Genomic DNA, 19,427 nt, shown 5'->3' with positions numbered 1-19,427 from the left:
TTTTAAATTTAGCATATCCGCCATTCCGTTATACACTAGGAAAAGTATCCGTTGCATTGATGATTGATTGATTTGTAAGGTTTAACGTCTCAAAACCACTATTTGATTATGAGAGACGCCGTAGTGGAGGGCTCCGGAAATTTTGACTACCTGGGGTTCTTTAACCCCACCCAAATCTGAGTACACGGGCCTACAACATTTCCGCCTCCATCGGAAATTCAGCCGCCACAGCCGGGATTTGAACCCGCGACCTGCGGGTCAGCAGCCGAGTACCTTAGCCACTAGACCACCGTAGCGGGGCAAAGTATCCGATGCACTCTAGAAAAGTAAGTTCCTCCACATACACAAAAAGTCACACTTTGGTCAAGAGTGCGAACTAATGAATGCGACAGCAACATATTCGGATGTTTTACGAATCACGTTTTGCATATTTAAGAGCAATAATATTGTAGTAAACATGCACTTGCACAGTTTCCTGCGGCGTGGCCACAGTAGATGACCACAACAAGGTTCGTGCGTACAGTGACGGCGTTAATAAGAAGCGCCTCCCGCGGGCAGCGCATGCTGGTACTAAGGGCTGTGGCAGTTTGTTACGTGTAGAGCGCATCTATATGTGGATGACCACTCCAGGTACACGTTTGGCACCGTTTTTCCGTGTTGAGAGTACAGCCCGTAGAAGCTCCCGCCTGCTATGGGGGGCAAGAGCCGCGCGCTGATCGTTGCCGAGATATCGCGGCAACTATGAGCGCCCCTCCCCCCTCTTTTTTTCCCCTCACGAAATAAGCGCGCGCAGACGACCCCGGCCGGAAAGACGATGTTATACAGCATCCTTCCCCGTGTATATGTACATATATATGGCAGCGACGGCAACAACCAGTCGAGACTGTCCATAAATAAAAATGGGTCAATAGAAGTAATCGACTACAGGCTGCATTGTCAAAAGCGTTGGGGCGCACGAGGGGACGAAGGAACAGAAAGGAAAGCTAGGGATGTTTACGCTACAGAAAGCCCAATACGTAACCTTATTTAGCCAACCATATGTCAACACTATACTATAACATCGATTAGATCAAACAGCCAAGAGAAAGTAAAAAACAAAGCACTTTCCTTGTTTTTCTTATCTGCTGGTTTCGTTACTGATGTGTCGAGATGCTCACCGCCGAACGCTCTGTCCGAGTCGTTCTTAGGATCGCCACGGCTCAGTGCTCTGAGTACGAAGTACTCGAAATCGTTAAACATTTTTTTTTCTAAACACACAGCAAAACGGTCTCCTGAAAATCTATCTCCTTTTGGGACAATAGAAACAAAGAATGACTAAGTTTAGATTGATGAATTGCGTTCTGAGAACTACAGTGCCATGCATTTCACTATCACAAGTTCATTATTGGCGGAGAAAATTAGAGTTGCAGTTTCGTTTTGAAATTCCGTGCCGGAATCTCCGCGCGTCCCAACAAAAAATTTCAAAAAGCCATTTTTTCGTGTTTTCGCTACATTGACTTGGCTAAATGTTGTGAAACTTCGTATGCTAGGTCTACGGCACCCAGAGATGACACTGTAGACAATCTTTATTGATTAGAAGCTACATAAGACCCAGTGGAGACCTTCGAAATTGATGGCGTAACGGCGTTTGGTGCGGGAATCTGCCGGCGGCGTCTCCACCAGCATTTCGTTTTGGCGCGTTTTCTCGCTTGCCAAGCGATACAAGCGGCGTTTTCTGAATTGCGGAATTGTACTTTATACTAGTACGCGAAAAACCCTTCTTCTTTTTACTTTCCCCTTAAAGCCATACTGTTCTGCAGCGCGCTTTGAAGAAGCTGACTTGGCACCACTGAGTTGGTGCCCAGAGTTATTAGCACCGACACCTGTGCCTTCTTCTTTTAGATGCGGAGCATCTAATACTCGAGGCTTGTAGTGCGGCGCCGTCCGCAAGCTTCCTCCTCCTTCTTCCACCATCTGTGCATCCCTTCCTCCTCTACACACCGCGCGCGGTTCACTCCTCCACCATCTGTGCACCCTTCCTCCTCTACACACCGCGTGCGCTTCTCCTCTTCACGAACATTCGCTAGCTGTATAATGTAGCGCGCATGAGCCGTCACGCTTCGAGAACATCGGCAGCTGACGCGCGCGCATGCGCCGTCGCGCTTCGAGAACATCGGCAGCTGACGCGCGCGCATGCGCCGTTGTGCTTCTCCCCCTTCTCGAACATTCGACGGCTGACAGTGCATGCGCCGTCGCGCTGTATATATACTCAAGGTCGGTGCTCGCTCGCTCAGTTGCCGCTCGTCGGTTGGTTTGTACGGCGCGTCGACGTCCGAGGTCGCAATGATCGACGTCCCTTCGACCAGCGCCGGCCAAAGTGTTGGCGGAACCACAACCAAGTCGTCGTCCGAAGACAAGGCAGCGCGGAGAAGAGCTCGCGACGCCGAACGTAAACGTCGGCGTCGAGCGGAAGATGCTCAACTTAGAGAACGTGACACCGCCCTTTCGCATACGTGTCGTACGTGTTCACTCATTTAACACCCCTCCTACAACCACGTTAACCAATTTAGCCAGCGACCCAAGTAAGTCGCAATTTAACACCCCATTGCACAACCACGTTAACCAATTTAGCCATCGACCCAAGTAAGTCGCACTTTAACACCCCGTTAACCAATTATATGCTCCGCATCCTCCTCAGTGTTCCCCCGAGGGAAGCTGCGGGCAATTTTTTTAGCTGGGTCCCACTCACAATCTGCAGCCTCAGCGCATAACTTCACAAACATTGTATAGCATGAAGGCTGATGCATTGGACGTCGTATAAAAGCGTCGCGCCGTAATATGCTTGGCATGATTGTCTGTTAGATCTCATTATTATCGCACACCTATATATCACACGTCCTGCCAGGGTGTCACATCGTACGCGTACACCACATAAAAGTGCCTCTGTAAAGTGGGAGTATAGTCAAACGTCCTTGACCACGAAACGCCGAACCACGACTCACGCAGAATTCGCCGGAAACGAAAAAAAAAGAAAAGGAATGGAGTGATCAATCAAGTGGGCCTAGTAAAGCAAACAGATAAGACAAAGAAAACCTACAACACATCGAGGAAGGGCGATGCCGCGGAAGTTACAGGCGGTGCATACCGGAGATAAAAGTAAAACCCATCAAATGCAACGTCGATTGCGGTTCGGAGACGAGCACGGCCTTTCGACACGGACACCGGATGGCGTGCGGTGTGCTCGCCTCGCCTCCTACAAGCCCTTCCTCGAAAAAGCAATTTGTATGCAGATGCCCCCCAGAGTCTGAAGGAGTATCTGCGGCGTAGAGGGGAACGGCGTGCGAAGGGTTCGTCACGATAACCGAGCCCCGAAAAGCGGGGTAAGGAGGGCGGGGAAGTCGAAGAAGGCGTGGATCGAGAGACCCACTGCGAGCCCTCAAAGGGTTGGTCGGTCAACTTGACCACACTGACCGCATACCGATAGGGGAGGGTGTGTATACGGCGTGCGGTCAGCCTGGGTGCTCCGCTGATAATAATAAAAAATAAAAGGGAAAAAATCAAATGGGATATTGAGGTCACGGAATCGGCTTACGTGGCAGAGTATAGGATGTTGGCGATAGTGGAGTTCATATGAACAATGGACCTCTTTAAACGATTAAGACACTCCCGTGTTCTTTAAAGTCTGTTTTCTTTAACTTATTTTTCTCTTTCGCTCTCTTCACTTACTATGAAGTTTATTTTGTGCCTTTATGTCTCCCTTTCCCCGGTAGCTAATTGACTATTACTGTCCCATTAACCTCCCGACCTTCTGCATCTTATGCACATAACGTGCGTCTAAAAAGCTACTTGCACGAGCCTCTTCACAATTATCGTGTCGTGGCTTCCGGTGCGGCAGCAGAAATCGAATACACGACCTCGGGCCCACATGGCATTATGCTATATTTATTGAGCTGCCAGGCGTGCTAGATCACCTCATGTTTTTAATTTCCGATTGATTGATTGATATGGGGGGTTTAACGTCTCGAAACCACCATACGATTATGAGAGACGCCGTAGGGGAGGGGGCTCCGTCAATTTTGACCACCCGGGGTTCTTTAACGTGCACCCAAATCTGAGCACACGGGCCTACAACATTTCCACCTCCATCGGAAATGCAGCCGCCGCAGCCGGGATTTGATGCCGCGACCTGCGGGTCAGCAGCCGAGTACCTTAGCCACTAGACCACCACGGCGGGGCATGTTTCCAATTTCTACTTTCTCAAATCTTTTGCGTGGTTTCCTTCCCATAACCAAGTTTCTTGTCTCTGTCAATCAGGTTTTGCAGTTTCTCTTCGATGAGTAAATAATGCTAGTTTCTTATTTACACTAATTTTTCATTCGATTTTCGGCCACAAAGCCTGTCTGGAATGCGTGACAGCAAACTGCGCCTCGTTCTAGAAGGTTGATGATTATAGTAGATCGTTTTGTTATAATTACGCCCATTTCGCGGATATTACAGATTATTCTGAAACCTATGCGGCCTATAGCGATAACGCTAGAACGTACGACGGCACGTGCATAAATGCCGACGCGCTTCACCGCTTGTCAGTTGATCGCCGGCCGACGCTCTGTTCGCCGGTATCAGTGCCCGTGTGTTGATTAAGCCTGCTGGAGCACCACGCGCTGTACAGTAAATAGAGGGGTACATTCCCCCACATACATTGTACGTCGGTAGTGGTGCTTTCCTGATTGTACATGCACCCTTTGTAGTCGTGAAGCTCGATGTTTTTGTCATGTACTCTATCCTTGGTTGGAAGTCAATAAACTTCTCTTTGTTGCTCGTGTGTTGCGTGCAATCTAACCTTCGGTGCGCTCGCCACAAGTTTGGCTGAATAAGCAGTTTCATCTGAACATCGAGTGTGTTTCCCTTCGTCCGTGTCACGGCCCCGTGACATCTGGTGGAGGTGCTGGGGACGGCATTTTATACCACCTCGGGCTTGACCGCGGTGCAAGAATACTTTAGGTGAGCGAACGCCGCTTAGCGAGCGCTTGGCGGGGAGGAAGCGAGTATGTTCTCGTTTGCGGCATGCCGATAGATGGCGCACCGGACTGAGGACCATTAAAGCCCCTTAATATAGAGAATGCAGCGAGACTCTCTTCCATATCCTATCCAAAGTGTCCAACCCTCCTCTCCCAAGTCATAGAGTTTCCCACAATACTTGCTAGAGGGAACTCCGGCGCTAGTGTCTGTGGGAGCTGCAACGCACGGCGCTTCAGCGAGCATGGGAATGATGGGTAGTACACACATATGTCTAATATTAGTACTTCTGGCCTGCTTTTGGCTCCGTGTGTGTTCGTGTGGCTTGGAGCTGTTTTCTTACGAAACAAGTATTAGCAAATGTTCAGCGGTTGCGCTTCACCATTTTATTTTTTTAGACTTACTTTCCAAATTGGCTCACGAAGTTCAAAAGGGTTCAATCTTTCTTTCAAAACAAAACTGAAACACAGCAATAAACAGAGCCGCAAGTACGATTCGCCGCCCGCAAGTACGAAGACTAGGCAACTGTGTGTACTACCCATCATTCCCATGGTCACTGAACGATCGCAGCGCCAGAGTGCCCTCTAGTTAATATTGAGAAACTCTATGTCCCAAGTGTCCAAACCTATTTTACGTTCTCTCCCGAACTGCCACCGTGCGGGCACCTGCCCTATACCCCGGCTCCAGCCACTTTCCTATCAAGAATGCTATGTCACGCTGATAACACACGCGATAGTCGTCGCGGCCCGAGAGGCGGGAGAGGAGGATGCGTGGCGCGGCAGCTCGGTTAGAAGAATGGCGTTACTTCCCTAAAAAAATATTCTGTGACTATAAGGACCATGGCGGGCTGCTGGCGAATTCCACAAAGCACATCCGGCACGTGGGCGACGGTTTCCAAAATGTGAGGAAACCGGGTTATCGCGCGATATCGACCACGCGACACGCCTAGAGCGGCGCCGCGAAAGAGGGGATGATAAGGGAGGAGGCGCGCGGCGAGGGTGTTGTGGGGACGACAAATGAGCGCCGCTACTTACCTACGTCACGGGGTTTTCCCACACCGAAAAGAGGGGAGGGGAGCCGGAGCAAAGTTCGTAGCGCCATCTCTTGGGTTCTTGCGAAGCAGACCATTATCGGGCAGTCCCGGAGTTCGCTCACATAAAGTGTTCTTGCACCGTGGGCTTGAAACCGCAGTGATGTCGTTCGCAATGTTCTCCTCCTTTGCACTTTGTGCCTTTGTGTAGTACGGAGTGAATCGCATATTTTCCCAACAAAATGTTCCCTCCAAGAAACGCTACCGCTGTGATCGTTCGGCTATAAGCGAATAATGGTTATATGGTACTTCGATTGATCTATTCATCATGAATGTGGCTTCAGACATTCGTATCCCATTAATTTGTATTACGCTCTATCTTTCTAGATTTTTTTTTTGCAATGTGTGAACATGCTTTCGAGAAGGGTAATTTCGTGTGTGGAGTTTTTATTTTAGTTTATTGTTATTGATAACTTCACAACACAAATCATTATGTAAGAAGATGGGATTAGCCGGAGCCATGCCTACGCCCCAGCCGCTCCTCAAACAGGTTTATTAACATTTAAAAAACAACTCACTCGTCTGAGCTCGTAATAACAGTAAACATCTGCACAGATGTATAGTCACATAAGATTATTGCATATGCATGAGCGTTTTTTTTTTTTTGCAATGCGGTGAAGCCGAAAAAAAAAATCTCGCAGTTACCTGAGGCCTAAGGGGCGATGTTAAAGCGATTCCGTGCAGTGTTAATGTTTTCGACTATGCCTAAACAGCGATGGCAGCCCCACACATGCGCTGCAGTTTCAGCTAACAAATATTCCACGTCACTCGACGGCTCGCACTGTGGGGGATTAAATTGATGCATGCAACCGTAGTCGTGACTAGGGAGGCCGCATTTGAGCTTTTTTTGTTGTTGTTGTTGTCGTAAAACGATGAGTGCGCGACGAGACCACGGCGGCCAGGTCGGAGTCAAGATTGATCGAACAAGGAGGCATCCTTAAAACCAGGCCGAAAGAGGGGTGGATTCCTCGAACCACAACGGGCGGGCTAACCTGACCGTGCTCACCCGATACGAGCACCAAATTAAAATGAAACTAAGGAGAAAGAAAGAAAGAAAGTAAGAAAGAATGAGAGGAGGAAAGAAAGAAAGAAAGAAAGAAAGAGGCGCTACTGCAGCATGTGCTTGGGCACTGAAACAGCTCGCAGTCATCAAGCCATCAAAATTTATGCGGCTCGTAAATTTTTCGCGAACGCAATCTCGCTGGCCCAAATGGGTACTTTCATGTGCTTCTTTCTTTCTTTCTTTCTTTCTTTCTTTCTTTCTTTCTTTCTTTCTGTCTTTCTTTCTTTCTTTCTTTCTTTCTTTCTTTCCTGTGACCTTCGAATATAAGGGCGCACGACTACAATCTGTCCACTCAAAACTTGCTTGTAGCTAGGAGGACTGTGACTGTGAGCTTCAGCCAATGAGCTAGATGCCATGAATCGCAAGATTTTTTTTTTCTTCGCGACTCGCTATCGCAAGGCAGTTCTTCCATCACGTGGGCGCACTCGATTACCCGGTCTGACTGACGAGGTAATCACCTGGTCTGTGCGATTAGGTAAACAGCAGTTAAACCCTCGTTAGAACTTGTCATGACTTTAACGTTTTCGTAGGTTTTTTTTTTATGTTGTTGCGATTTCCTTCGCCGCAGCGGCTCTTGTTTTTGTTGTGTGATAACCTTGCACAGGGTTCGCTTTGAGTGCCTTTTGTGAGACGGTCACCGTCTCTACCGCTCATCGGTTTATTTGGAATTAGCTCGAACTGCTTTGTATTATGCGGGATGAGGCGGCGATTAAGCTTCTGAAAACAGCCGCGTGATAGCGCAAGTTTACACATGAAAAAAGTATTTGGGGGTGTATATACTCCAGCCACACAACTATAAGCGCCATCTATACCTCACGTACTTACCTTGCGTTATCACCACGTTACCGGCACTATACCGGCCGTGGACAGGGTGCGCGATATCAGCGTGACATACCACTATTGATGGGAAATCGGCGAGAGCCCGGTTTTCCAGACAGAAAACGCAAGCAAGCCAGATGATATAAAAAAGAGTATCCGATATTTTACATGCCAAGACCACGACATGATTGACAGACGTCGTAAAGGAGGGCTCCGGCAATTTCGACCATCTGGTGTTCCTGAACGTGCACATGCATAGCAGAGTACACTGCCCTGTAGTAATTTGCCTGGATAGATATTCGAGCGCGGCAGCTGTGATCGAACCCACGACCTTCGGGTTAGCGGGTCGAGCACCGCAACCACAAAACCACCGCGGCGGACTGCATGCCATGTTGAAGATTAGAGTTGTTCGGTAGAAATACTCCCCAAATACTCCATTTTTTCCCCGCCAGCGTGTCAGTGTTGAGCCGCGACGTCCGAACAGCTGCCATTCGGTGGTCCAAGGCCAGCATATATCGAAAGGCTACCCTTAGAATCTATATAGATATGTTTATCTCCAGAAGCACGGCGGAAGCGACGAATCCTTCTATAGAGAATGGCGCATCATGACGTCACTTGAGTGCTCCCCAGTGGGCGCTCCAGGCGACCAATCAGGAGCCGGAACGTTATTTAGATCGAAATGGCCGTGTGAACTCGACCCCCCGATCGGTTGATACGAGATTTATGTGTCACGGCGCCGCGCCGTACGCAGCGACGACGAAGGGCGTACCGCTTTCCTTCGTCCCCGACCTCGCACGTCTAATGGTTCCGGCGACCGGAGCTCCGTTTTCCGCCAGACGCGCTAAGGAGAGCCAGCGTACCAAACCAGCGGAGGGAGCAATTTGCGATGCTGAGAGCGGCTGTGGTAATGAGAGTTGCGTCCATCAATCAGCTGACCACGCGGTTCCCAGGCGTCCTCCGCGCGGAAGATGGACGGGAGCTTAAGGGCTTAGGCCTCGAGGGGTGACGTACCCAAAGGAGGTGCGCAGCTGTTCCCCTACTCACTCTTGTTCGGCGCACACGCACGCCGAGGACGCGAGAGACCGTAAGAGAGCTTAATTGCCATGGTGGCGACCGTGAGAAGGAAAAAACTAGGTATCGAACTTGACGGCCCTTTGTCTCATTATTTACCGGTATCTCGCGCCAGAGCAAACTGAGCTCGTGACAAAAATAAAAAGAAAAAAGAAAGAGAGATAGAGACAGAAAGAAAAAGAAAGAAAGAAAGCAATGAATAAATAAAGAAAGAAAGAAAGGAAGGAAGAAAGAAAGAAAGAGAGAAAGAAAGAAAGAAAGAGAGAAAGAAAGAAACCAATGGATGCTTCTGGTAACGGTTTTTGTTTGGACCTGTAGGTGCTTTTTAGTACCATTGGAAGGGCAGCGCGAAAAGACAAGGACGAGAAAAGTAGCGGCCGTGTTTCGAAGCACTCTTTCTTTTTCCGTGTATTCCCCCGCTACCCTGATAATTGTCCTAGAATATTTATGGCAGTGCTCGCAGCTGCCCATTATGTTCCTTTCGCTTTGACTCGAACTAGAAGAAATCACAGCATGTAGTCTTGGATGTACGCGTTTCGACGCTTCGTCGATTGAGGTTGCAGAGACACCGGCCCCTAAAGTTAGTTCCGAGCTACCATTTCCTCTACATCACGGTATCTTCCTCCAGGGAAGACAAGGTATATAGCAGCCGCAGTCGGAGAAATGGGTTTATAGAACGCATCCAAAGGTGTACGTGAACTCGGTGTTTGGTATATTTCTGCAGTATCGTGCTAAGTCAGCGGGTGTCAAATGTGTACTTGCTCTCTACCCAAGACACGCAAGCGTGCACCCCGCAGGTCGCGGGATCAAATCCCGGCTGCGGCGGCTACATTTCCGATGGAGGCGGAAACGTTGTAGGTCCGTTTGCTCAGATTTAGATGCACGTTAAAGAGCCGCAGGTGGTCGAAATTTCCGGAGCCCTCCGATACGGCGTCTCTCATAATCACGTGGTGGTTTAGGGATGTTAAACCCCGCATATCAACCAATCAAGTGCAAGCGCCCTCCCCCACCACGATACAACACGGGTTTGCAACCCTCGAAAAAAGGAACACACAATCTTGCCGACGGTCAGGCAGGCAAGCGAGACAAGGGAGCGATGGCATGTCTGACAGAGAGGAGGCAATCTTTCAAGCTTCTTTTTATCTGTTCTGAAATTCTGCCTTCAAGGATAAGTGATTAGTTAAGGACCCCAGCAGGTGCTGTAAAGATACGTGACGTCATGGAAAGTCGGTGCGGCAACCTCAAGATGACGTTGTCACCCTTCTTTTAGTATATCTTTCGTCTGTGTTTATTTCTTTCTTTTTTTTCGCCTTTCTAAAGCCTTTGCTCACGATAAGAGTAGCTCTTTGATCATCTCGATTAATCTTAATTGAACGCGCCTCTTGGGTGTTTTTTTAAGCTGTGTATCGAAGCTGTGTTTTGGTAGATGCACCAGTTCCTTAGTGGTGCCTCTCCTAAAGAATCTGCAATTACGCTTGTCATCGGAACCAGCCTACGCCCATGAAATTTCACTCCATCTCCGTCACTTTCTCGGGACTTGAGCAGCCTTAATAGAGAACAATTGACTCACTCGCCTTCTAATTACGACTGCAGCCCCGCCTCCCGGGACTGCTCTTGAGACTCCGAGTGTCGCTGGAATCTCGGAGGCCACACTAAACGGTCATAGTGTTTCCAAGGGAAAAAAATGTTGCTGGCGGGAAAGCCAGGGCGATGATCTCACACGGTGGCAGGGGCGGCGCCAGGATGTTTTTACTGGGGGGGGGGGGCAATCACGAAAAGTGAGTTCCTTTGGGGGGGGGGGGGGCAAGCTAGCTCTGCTCCTACTAGGTTTTCAATATATGCTTCCGGGCACTTGGGTGGGCGTAGGGGGGGCAGGCGAGAATTTTGGGGGGGCTCCAGCCCACCCTTGCCCCCCCCCCCCCCTGGCGCCGCCCCTGCACGGTGGCATGAAATCGTCCGTCATTACCGTGATTGAAAATTACGGTTAAGAGCATTGATGTCGCATTATTTGATCGATTTGTGTGGTTTAACGCCCCAAAAACCACCATATGAGTGTAAGAGACTCCGTAGTGGAGGGCTCCGGAAATTTCGACCACTTCGGGTTCTTTAGCGTTGTTGGGGTCGAACTTCGTGCGTTCCCCGAACACCTTATGTTACCCACCCAGCGGCCGGCGACCCTCCGCCAACAAGGAAGCAGGGCCACTGGAATGCGGGACGATGACTGTCTGCTGGCCACAAAGGACGCGACAACTCCCGTGCCGCTGTCGGGCTCAATTATGGCGCCTTACAGGAGACCAAGCCAGGCTGCAGGTGGCCGGTGCACGTGGAAGGTACACGTGGAAGGTACACGTACGCGTCCGCCGGACAATCATAATCAGCAGAGGCGACGGCATTGGCGCAGGGGCCAATTGTATTGATGGCCTGTCCACCCGGCATCGCGGGATCTTACTCGGAGGCGCTTTTCCACGACCTGGCAACGCCCGTCGTCGACCATTCCGGGAACCGGTGTGAAAGAAACCTGAGCGACGGCGGAGAACCGATGAGTGGGCAAGAGGCGGTGGGTCTTCGAGGTTGTGGTGAGGAGAGACACATCTGTGCGTTTTGATTGGACTATAAGAGTGGTGCGTTACGATTGGACTGTAAGAGTGGTTGAATGGGGAAACAGGGGATAAAACCAGGGATGCAGGGACAGTGAGGAAAGAAGGAGAAACGAATAAACGTCTCTATATCCAGATGATGTCGGAGCGGTCATTTCCTCAAGGTGCCAGCAGATGAAAAGTTCTCGTCTTCGGCTTCCTTAGCGGCAGCAGCAAATGTCGCTCAACAAGCGAGAGGCGAGTGGAAAGAACCAAACGGAACGTAACTAGCGTGCACCCAAATCTGAGCACACGGGTCTACAGCATTTTCGCCTCCATCGAAAATGCAGCCACCGCCGCCGGAATTCGATCCCGCGACCTGCGGGTCAGCAGTCAAGTACTTTATCCACTAAACCACCATGTCGGACAGCATCGATGTCTGATCTTCGTGCTTGTCGCTTATAGCATTCTTGCGACGTCACTTTTTTATCTTTCTATATGTTTCCGGTACTCAGAGTATCCGCGCTTAACCGTGCATATTTAGTAGCCGCATATGTCGAGCGTTGCGACACAACGCGGGCCAGCTGAATTACCATATTTGGCTGATTCCGCAACACAGTTGCTCCAACGTTTCATTCGGTAACGTCAGCAGAAACACCCAACAACAAAATAAATGCAAATCCGACATGCGCTGTTGGAATGTGCATACACAAAGCTCCCTCGCACATTCCCATTGTTCACGTAGAAGATCATTTCCGATTGAACTCGTTTCAGAAGCACCCCTTAGCAGGCTGTCACTGAAAGGCTGTCACCGGCTGTCAACGAAAAATTCAAGTTAAAACAGAAAGTGGAATCTAAAAGCGAATCCTGTGACAGGAAGTGGAAAAGCGGAAGTCAGCATAATGAACGAAAGTGCATGGCCGAGAGTGACTTGTATTTAACAGCAGCCTTTATGTTTTGGCGCACGGAATGATCAGGGTAGCTTACGGCTGAGTAGCTCTAAGAAAGGAAGGAAAGTATAGTAAGGTAACCAAAACACAGAAAGCGAGGATGTTAACGAAAAGAAGATCCCGGTTGGTTATGCAGGGAGATTGAGGAAGGGGATAGAAATACGAGAAAAAAATGTTAGGGGAAAAGAACTGTGAATTTACTGATGCGCAAGGGTCTGCACTACAAGACAGAGGCGTTCGCACAAGCCCGCCTCTGCCGCAGTAGCAGGGCTTTACCGAAGTAATTCGCCACATTGTATTGAGATGGATTTCTTCAGTAACGTCCAACTGGTGCCAAGCCTGAACCTGGAAACCGAGCATGTAGGGAAGGCAGCCCCACTAACGTCGCAGGAAAACTGCGCCGGAATACAGCTTATTCAAATGTGCCTCTTCTTCCCTACATGACCGGTTTGAATTCCATACGGCATGCAGAGAAGGGTGTTTCATCAATTAGCGTCATCGGCAATTTGTTGCTAAGCCCGCTTCAATGTTTTTTTTTAGAATAAGTGGGTAACTCTACTATGGGAGTACCTAGTACTCCCATAGTAGAGTACTAGGTACTCTACTATGGGAGTTAGTGAACGAGCGGCGAGTGAAGCGTTATCTCTTGGCAGATGTGGTGTTTTAAATAGGTGACTTCACCGTAGAGATCAACGTTTGCGTATCTAGTTTTTGATAAGAAACTTGAGTGCCTTGGTATTTCGTCGCGTATTCAGACACCGCACAGCGAAGATAAGCAAACACTTTTTAGCAGCAACGACGAACCTTTAACTAATAATATCGTGATGAGTATGGGGATTGGCCCAATTTTTGTTGCGTATACTTGCACAGGTGTATGCAGGAAGGGAGCAGCCGTCCCCCTGGTAACCCTAGAGGGGGCCTGCAATAGTCGACCCAATACATTGGCATAAAATAGAAAGGGGGCGCTTAGACTCGGGGTGTAGGGTTGGGGTGGGGCAACGCCGACTAAATTTCAAGGCCGAAAGGCTGCCGCAGTGACGTCACAGGTTGGGGGCCCTGTTACGCCGCGAACGCGGCGGAAAGCTTGTGTTTCGTTCACGTTTTAGGAGAACCAACGCTCCCACTCTCGCAGCTGCTGCGGCTTGATTGGGCCGAATAAAAGATGTGGAAAAAAAAGTCTTACTGAGCATGCTCAGTTGGGCAACAGGGCCCCCAACCTCTGACGTCACTGTGGCAGCCTTTCGGCCTTGAAATTTAGTCGGCGTTGGGTGGGGTCATGCGCCAAGTCAGCCATATACATTGACATATATGGAGGAATGCTGCGACGAATCCCCCCCCCCCCCCCCGAACGGAAAACTTGCCCACGCTTATACACACTTGTGTAGGTATGACGGACCGTGACGACGACACGGTACGCAGACAAGCCGACACCCTAAGGTGCTCCATCCCTAAAGGCGCGTTTCACAATTTGCCTCGAAAAGGGCGAAACCGGCGAAACTCTCCGGAAACTGGCTCGTTTCGCCGCCCAAGCGGCCAAAAAACCACGTCATGCGGCCGGCGCATGAAAATAGATCCGAGACCAATTTTCCCGCCACGCGAAACCGGATCCGGTTTCCGCTTCATGGCCTTGGCCGCGCCACTGTAACTGCGCTAGATCGAACCACGTGACCTAACCAACCGGCCACACATTCAACATGGCGGTAAAGGCATCGGCGGTGGCTCGCATCGGCCCGAATCGCGAACTATACCCGAGCAGCACGACGAAGCTTGACGGCCTCAAAGAGGGTGCGTTCTTCGAGAGCCTGGTTTGGATTACTATCGCTGAGAACTCTGAATTTAGACGGTGCAGCGGAAGCGAGTCGGCGTGCCCCAACATGCATCGCTTTTGTGTACATCCGGTTGAAACCCACGGCACCGCTGCCTGTGCGTTCGCTCGTGTAGTTACTGCTGACGTACGTCTTCCAAAACAACGTTTGAAAAAGTGCAACCTGTTTCTTTACACTACTTTGTGTCAATTAGAAGAATACGAGCTTTAGCTCTCAGAAAGCAAGCAAAATTGAATTGTATAGATAGCGACGGCAGCGGCGGGGGAAGCAATACTTTTTTAGCAGACTAGTTGGTTCATACTTGAAAAATTGAATTGCTGCACAAACTTGAAGGAAAACAAGGGAGACAGGAAAGAGCGCAGACCACCCACCAACTGTTTATGGTCGTTTCTCGAAGCATGCGTATATATTGGCTTCAAGAAACGACAATAAACAGCCGGTAGTCTGCGCTCTTTCCCGTTTCCCTTGTTTTTCTTCAAATTTGTGCAGCAATTCCATTTTTCAAGCGGCGGGGAGGATGGGGCAGAACGAATGCGAACAACATTGACGCGCGCGGTCGTGGTTTTAAGCCCAAACCTCATAAGCGCGAAAAAGCACGCGACAGCGACAAGCGACGCGACGTAGATCGGCTTCACGCGATCAGTCGCTAGCGCAGGCAAACCTCATTCACGCGACAGCTTCGGCGAGCGAATTCCACTGTTGCTGGCATGAGGCCGTCTACTCGCACCAAGAAAACCGCGTAGCGCGCGGTATGCAATTTAAAAATAAGATATATTGTTGTGTAATGAAACGAAAAGAGTTTATTATTGCCTTGCAGCACTTTTTTATATGCACATGCGTAATAAACATTGCGTTATTTCTTGTTGCGCATACGTGAATCGGGCAGGGTCACGTGCACCTATGTAGTCTTCGTCTTTTCCGGTTTTTCGCTATTGGCTGCTTGAGCCCAGCACTTCCGGGCGATGAGCGACGGTTTCCAAATCTGGAGAACCGAGCGATCGCGCGAAAACGAGCACGTGACACGTCGCGCGAACGCCCTGTTTCGTAGCTCATAGCGTGGCTCGTCGCTGTCGCGTGCATTTTCGCGCTTATGAGGTTCGGCCCTTACGGCCGCTTTGGCGTTTTCGTTTTCTCTTCACTTCCCACTGTGAACACGGCTTAAATCAACTTCTCGAACTTAAAAACAAAGATTACAACTTTGGAATAATGCCTCCAACGCCCTATTATTGTAGCTACAGCGGCGGCCTCTTTCAATTCTACTTCATTTCGCATGCATGTCTTTGCGCACATAATTTGGGGAGTGTTGGCCAGCGCTGCTCGCAACCGCGACGGCGTGAGTGAAGGCCACGCATGCGGGCCGACAAGAGATGGGCACTGGCACTCACTGGTGTCCTGCTTCGAGGAGCCGTCCACGCCGTTCTCGCCGTCCTTGAGCTGCGACCTGGCGAAGCCGAACTTGTCCGTGATGTGGATTGTCTGGACGACGACGAGCTCGTCGTCTTCGTCGTCGTCGCCACCGGCAACCGTCGATCGACGAGAACGACGGTCGCCGTCCACGTCCGCGGCGCCTTCCTCGGTCCAGCGGCGACGCCGGCGACCGAAGGAGTTCACCTCGCGCCCGTAGGCCTGACCTTTCTCCGAACACCGGGCCTGAGAGAAGGAAGAAAAAACCAAGCGGCAGAGTGAATCAAGTGCGACGCACGCTGTGAGAGGCTGTTCCTCTCAGTTGTTCATAACGATCATTGTTGGGCTATAGTTGGTGCACTGCATAACGAAAATATATCCAGCCCGAAAATGTACGTACACAGAAAACCTGTGTACGCTCATTTTTTGGCTGGATATATTATCTCGATTCAGTTGTTCATCTTAGCGTGCTGAGCAGTACGATGGGATTGATGATTGATATATGGTATTTTAACGTCACAAAGCCACCATATGGTTATGAGAGACGGCGTAGTGGAGGGCTCCGGAAATTTCGACCACCTTGGGTTCTTTAAGGTGCACCCAAATCTGAGCACACGTGCCTACAGCATTTTAGCCTGCATCGAAAATGCAGCCGCCGCAGCCGGGATTCGATCCCGCGACCGAGCAGTACGATAATAGGCACGCAGATGGGGAAGCCACGAACGCAAGCGCAACTGAAGTTCATTTCAGAGGAACTGAATACAAGCGAGTGGAAGCTTGTGTTAGTGCCTTCTTCTGTGCGTCTACATTTCACGCCGTTCAACGCCTTCACATGGTGACCTCTAAACTAGTCTATATGTCACTAGTCTATCTGTAAGTTGTTGGGAGAGTGACTGAATATCACATCAAGGCGATGTACAAAACTGAAGATAACGGTTGCTTCACCTAACAACAGTTAAGACTAGAATCATGCACAAGATGCTGCAATAATGACACCAATAAACCTATATGCTTTACTTCTAAAGATCACGAAATGGTGATAAGTGGGGCGATGCGTCCATCTGTCTGTCCGTCCATACGCACGGACGGACGGATGGATGAAAGCATGGACGGACAGAAGCACGGACGGACGGACGCTTCGCCCCACTCATCATCATTCACTCCGTGGATATGCTGTGAAAACCACTAACACCATCTAGTCATATTATTTCTAAGGATGGATGGATGGATGCTATGAGCGTCCCCTTTATAACGGGGTGGTGACAAGTATGCCACCAGGCTCGACAAAAAAAAAAAAAAAACCTTTTTTCCTTTTTTTTTTATGTTGGCCTAATGCCTCTACTTCGATAAATTCTATCTTAATGGAAAAAAGGTAAATTTTCAGCTTAAGTTCTCTGCCATTTACGGCACACTGTCCATATTTTATTTTTCCAATATTTATTTTTGTCCTTTCTCTCTAATTTTCTGCCACCAATACTCTAACCGTCTCTTACTTATTTCAATCGCGGGTGTGTTCAGCTTTCCATTGTTGTCCCTAAAACCCAAGGCTTCCTGTAGGCTCGTGCCCAAACGTACACCTGGGTGGATATCTCCACATTCAATCAGAACATGCTCCGCCGTTTCCTTATCTTTCCCGCAGCATGTGCATTGTTCTTCTTCTTTACTGAATCTTGCTTTATAACTACGCGTTCTAAGGCAACCCGATCTCGCTTCAAACAGTAAAGCGCTTCCCCTTGAATTATCGTAAAATGCCTCCCTCCTTATTTCATTTTTGCCCTTTCGGTAGTTACTCAAAGCCGGTTTTTTCTCCATAGCTGCCATCCAGTAAATCCTCTCCGCCTCCCTGACTTTTCCCTTAACGCTCTTTGTTGACATATGGCTCACAATACCAGCCGTATATTTACTAGTGAGTCTTCTAGTTCTTTTTCTCCACTGTGTGTCGACGCTCTTCCTATACAAATAACGGAACACCTTCTCTGCCGATCTACTCTCCTTCATATTTCTTAGCCTTTCTTCGAACCTTATTTTGCTCTGCGCTTCCCTCGCCTCAAAACCTGCCCACCCCATATCGCCCTTTACAGCCTCGTTTGTCGTCTTCCCGTGAGCACCCAACGCGAGGCGTCCCACAGTCCTTTGATTTACATCCATTCCCGATTGCACCTCTGCCCTCATGCACACCACTGAGTTCCCAAAAGTAAGCCCTGGAACCATTACACCCTTCCACAGACCTCGAAGCACCTCATACCTATTGTATCCCCACAACGCTCTGTGCTTCATTATTGCCGCATTCCTCTTTCCTTTTGCTGCCGAGGCTTTTTCCTGTACCTCCATGTATCTATCACTCTCATTTACCCATACTCCAAGGTACTTGTATTCACTTACCCTCGGTATTTCTTGGCCTTGTATGGACACCGTCTGATCACAGGGATCATTAAATACCATCAAACCACACTTCGTTACACTGAATCCTAGTCCAAGAGCTTCACCTTCCCTTCCGCATATATTCGCCAGCTGCTGTATATCATCTCGACTGTCCGCAAATAAGACGATATCGTCCGCATAAAATAAACCTGGAAGCTTCTGCTCAATCATCATGCCGCCCTGTTTGTGTGACAGATTAAAACCAATGTTGCTACCTTCTAGCGCTTTTTCCATACTCACCATGTACAGCATGAATAACAGTGGGGACAAAGGACATCCCTGTCTCAGACCCCTGCTAACCTCAACGTTCTCTTTGCTACGCATTCCTTCCCACTCTATGCAAACTGTATTTTCTCGGTATATCTCCCTCAAAAGCTGTATACAGTCGTCGCCCATGCCCATTCCTTTCAATATATCCCACAAAATTTCCTGATTAACGTTGTCGTATGCCCCAGTGATGTCTAGAAAAGCCACGTACAAGGGCCTATTCTCTATTTTAGATATTTCTATACACTGAGTGAGAACAAACAGGTTATCGTCTAACCGCCTGTCGACTCGAAATCCGTTCTGAAGTTCTCCCAAAATATCGTTATGTTCGGCCCATGTTTCTATTTTCATTTTTACTGCTTGCATCGCCAACCTGCATAGTACCGATGTAATGGTTAGTGGTCTATACGAGCGAATCTTGTCCTTTTCTCCCTTGCCTTTATAGATTAAGTTCATTCTACTTTGTCGCCAACTGTCCGGTATTTGTCCGTCCTTTAAGCTTTTTTCTACTGCTTTTAACAATGCTTCTTTAGTGTTATGTCCTAGTTCGTTAATGAGGCTAACGGGAATCCCATCTAAACCCGCGGCAGTGCGCTTTGGAATTTTTCCTTCGGCCTTTTTCCAGTTGAAATTATCTAGTACTAGCTCTTCCTCTGTTGCTTTCTCCGCCACCCTTTTACTCACCGGGGAGATCCCCTGGACGCTCTTTTGAAACGAATCGGCTGTTACCTTTTGGATGTAACCTAGCGCTTCGTACCCTTCCAATTGATTTCCTCCTTCATCTAGAATATGTTGTTGCGTTGTGACAGACTTCCTACCTAGCGCCTTTATGTGGCTCCAAAAAATCCTAGGCGCGGCCTCCTTTTTTTCGTGTATCTCTGTCATCCAGCGTTCACTTTCACCTTTAATTTTTGCCTCTACCAATTTCTGTACAAGGGATTTTTT

At 49.1% G+C, this 19,427-nt stretch overlaps 1 protein-coding gene across 1 annotated transcript in view; it reads right to left on the bottom strand.

Annotated features, from left to right (window-relative positions):
* Positions 1-19,427, bottom strand: part of LOC142774648 (uncharacterized) — a 166,048-nt gene that overhangs the window by 2,656 nt on the left and 143,965 nt on the right. Inside the window, exon 11 of the mRNA XM_075875266.1 lies at positions 15,776-16,040. Coding sequence (XP_075731381.1) covers positions 15,776-16,040 — 265 coding nt within the window. The remainder of the gene's footprint in view (positions 1-15,775; positions 16,041-19,427) is intronic.

Source organism: Rhipicephalus microplus, chromosome 10, assembly GCF_043290135.1.
Source record: "Rhipicephalus microplus isolate Deutch F79 chromosome 10, USDA_Rmic, whole genome shotgun sequence".
Lineage (NCBI taxonomy): Eukaryota > Metazoa > Arthropoda > Arachnida > Ixodida > Ixodidae > Rhipicephalus > Rhipicephalus microplus.
This window is presented reverse-complemented; position numbering and strand designations above follow the sequence as displayed.